At 42.0% G+C, this 2,439-nt stretch overlaps 1 protein-coding gene across 1 annotated transcript in view; it reads left to right on the top strand.

Annotated features, from left to right (window-relative positions):
• Positions 1-922: 922 nt before the first annotated feature.
• THUMPD2 (THUMP domain containing 2) overlaps positions 923-2,439 on the top strand; it is a gene marked incomplete at both ends in the record, with an annotated part of 6,867 nt that continues 5,350 nt past the window's right edge. The window contains 2 exons of the mRNA XM_010290273.1: positions 923-1,338; positions 1,804-1,822. Coding sequence (XP_010288575.1) covers positions 923-1,338; positions 1,804-1,822 — 435 coding nt within the window. The remainder of the gene's footprint in view (positions 1,339-1,803; positions 1,823-2,439) is intronic.

Raw genomic sequence — 2,439 nt, 5'->3', positions numbered from 1 at the left:
TCCAGTTCTGGACCCCTTGTATGCGTTTTAATGGTGAGTCATTTTCCTTTAAGCGAAGTGGATCCAGACATATATCCTGTGTCACTTAACTGTTCAGTACACAGATTTCCTGTAAATCTCAGCTACTTGGATCACATTCTTTGTCAGTGAAGGAATAAGAATTTCAAGTAAGATGTATTGATATCTGCATGCTGGTGGGATTTTATTTAGGAGATCACAGATGGCCTTCAGCTTTGATGATCAAATTTAACCCATGACTCTAAAATTTAAAATGAGAAATACCTTCCTCTTCCGCTCCTCAACCAGCTTCAAGTTTTTTAAGTGAATTGGCCTCTATATTCCTCATGCCTCTCTTATAGCTACTACACTACCTATAGGTGTAAGTTTAGGGGTGTGTGAGAGACTTTGCAGGATTGAAGGCAGGTTGATGAATAGCAAGGAGAGATTTCCCTTCTAAAAGAATAAGCCTGTGGCATTTATTCTGAAGTCAGTGGAATTTATTCTGAGGTCAATCGCTGATTCATGTTCATGTCTGTCTTTCAATCCTGGTAAGTGTCACAGATGTCTGAACCTGGACCAAGTGCTTTCTGGGGAGGATGGCATGGTAGGCTGGTTTTCCAACCGTCGGAATGACCCTCAGAAGTGGTCTGGTTTTCTAAAGTTGCTGAATTCTTGTGCAGAATTCAACCCTTGCACAATTTAATCTTGGTTCTGTACAGTTTGTAATCAGGGTCTGGGTCTCTGCTGGTGGGGTATGTGGGTGTTGAGAGCTCAGCTGTACCTGTGATTGCTGCTGCTGTGGTTCCTGGATTCACACATCAATGAAATCTGAACACAGTCTCTGATAGCAGTTGTTCTCAATCTATAGGAAAAGCAAATGCTGAGACTGAACTACTTAACCTGAAACTGCTTTTTCTTCTAGGGAAAATGCTGCACAAGATTAAAAACCTTGTCACTGAGGAGCCAAAGCATTGGCTGGATGTTATTGCTATCTGGAGAAAACTTCATGTGTATGAGCGGGAAAAAGATGCTGTCTCTCAAGAAAACCCATTGCCTCTCAAAAGGAAATCAGAAGAAGAGACAAATATTGCAACTAAAAGACAGAAAACGGAACAAGCGAGAGGGACTGTGTCTGAGGAATGTCAGGTGGAAGCCAGAGACACATGTGTGGGAGCAGAGAGAAAGAGCAATCGGGACTGCTGGACTGAAAGCAAGACTTCCTTGGAAGACCCTTCCAGAAGCAGTGGAGAGAAGCCTATTGCAAATGAGCAGCTTAGCTTCAGTTTCAGAGTTTCTTGTCGTTGCAGTGGAGCAATTGCCAAAATACTTACTTCGCAGGTATGCTGAAGTATCTCTGTTTTAAAAGGATTTAGCAAAGATGAAGGGGGATGTGTAGTTTAATTTGTCATTTCAATTGTGTGTTATATGTTTTACATAACAAATAATAATAACAAACTGATCTAAGCTTTTTCTATATTTTTCTCAAAAAAGACCTTAACCTGCATTTACCTTAAAGAAGTGGAAATGCAAGGGCTGTTTTTGATTTCTGGGCACTGTTAACCCTGAATATCTTTCAAATCAATGCCTTTTAGTGAGGATAAGTAAAGGTTAGAGGTTGAGGTACCTGGGCTTGTGGAGTCTGAGGAATGATCTGATAGTAGTTTACAGCTACTTGAAGGGCCATTGCAAGGACAGTGGAGCCAGACTCTTCTCAATTGTGGCACTGTAGGAGAAGGGGCAAAAGCCAGAACTTGGCAGCTTTGGTGGGCTCTGCTTGGGTGTAGGGGAGGACTTGTTCCCCAGGAGGGTGGTGCAGCCCTGGGAAGTGTCCTGGGGCTTAGATCTTGGTCCCTGGGAGAGAGTAGTTGTGTATAGACCTCCAGCGGCCCCTTCCATGCAGTACTCTTCCCACCTATAATATCTTTCTACTGTAAGGAATATTAAAAAAAAAAAAAAAGGCAAAACAACTCTGTATAGCTGCAATTTGGAATTTCTGTAGAGTTCTCTCACATGAAGATAACAGTAGTTTAACTAGATTTTTTTTCCTCCCCACTAAAACTAGTGCCTTGGGAAGGTGGGACATGTAAGCCTGCTAACATGAATGTTTGCTTAAATTTGTGCCCTGCATTTTAACCCTCATACTCTGAAGGTAGAGCTTTCTAGATGCCATAAAAGCATTAAAATTCTGAGTTGCAGTTGTGCATTCACAGTTTTTCTTTTGGGTAATCTGGCTTAGAGCCATTGGAAATATTTTGTGCATGATTCTAAAACAATGACAACTTTTGTCATACCTTGGGCAGGATTTGAACTTCAGCCTCCCGCACTCCAGCTGAGTGATGGTTATTTTGTCTTGCAGTGTGTTTGCTCTGCCCCTCACTCGTTCGCTGTGCCCTGTTGTACCTCTACTGATCTTTGTACAAATTGTTCTCCTAGGGAAAG

This window comes from Phaethon lepturus, unplaced genomic scaffold (assembly GCF_000687285.1).
Source record: "Phaethon lepturus isolate BGI_N335 unplaced genomic scaffold, ASM68728v1 scaffold947, whole genome shotgun sequence".
NCBI lineage: Eukaryota > Metazoa > Chordata > Aves > Phaethontiformes > Phaethontidae > Phaethon > Phaethon lepturus.
The sequence above is the reverse complement of the archived record's forward strand: the minus strand, read 5'-3'. Positions and strand labels throughout refer to the sequence as shown.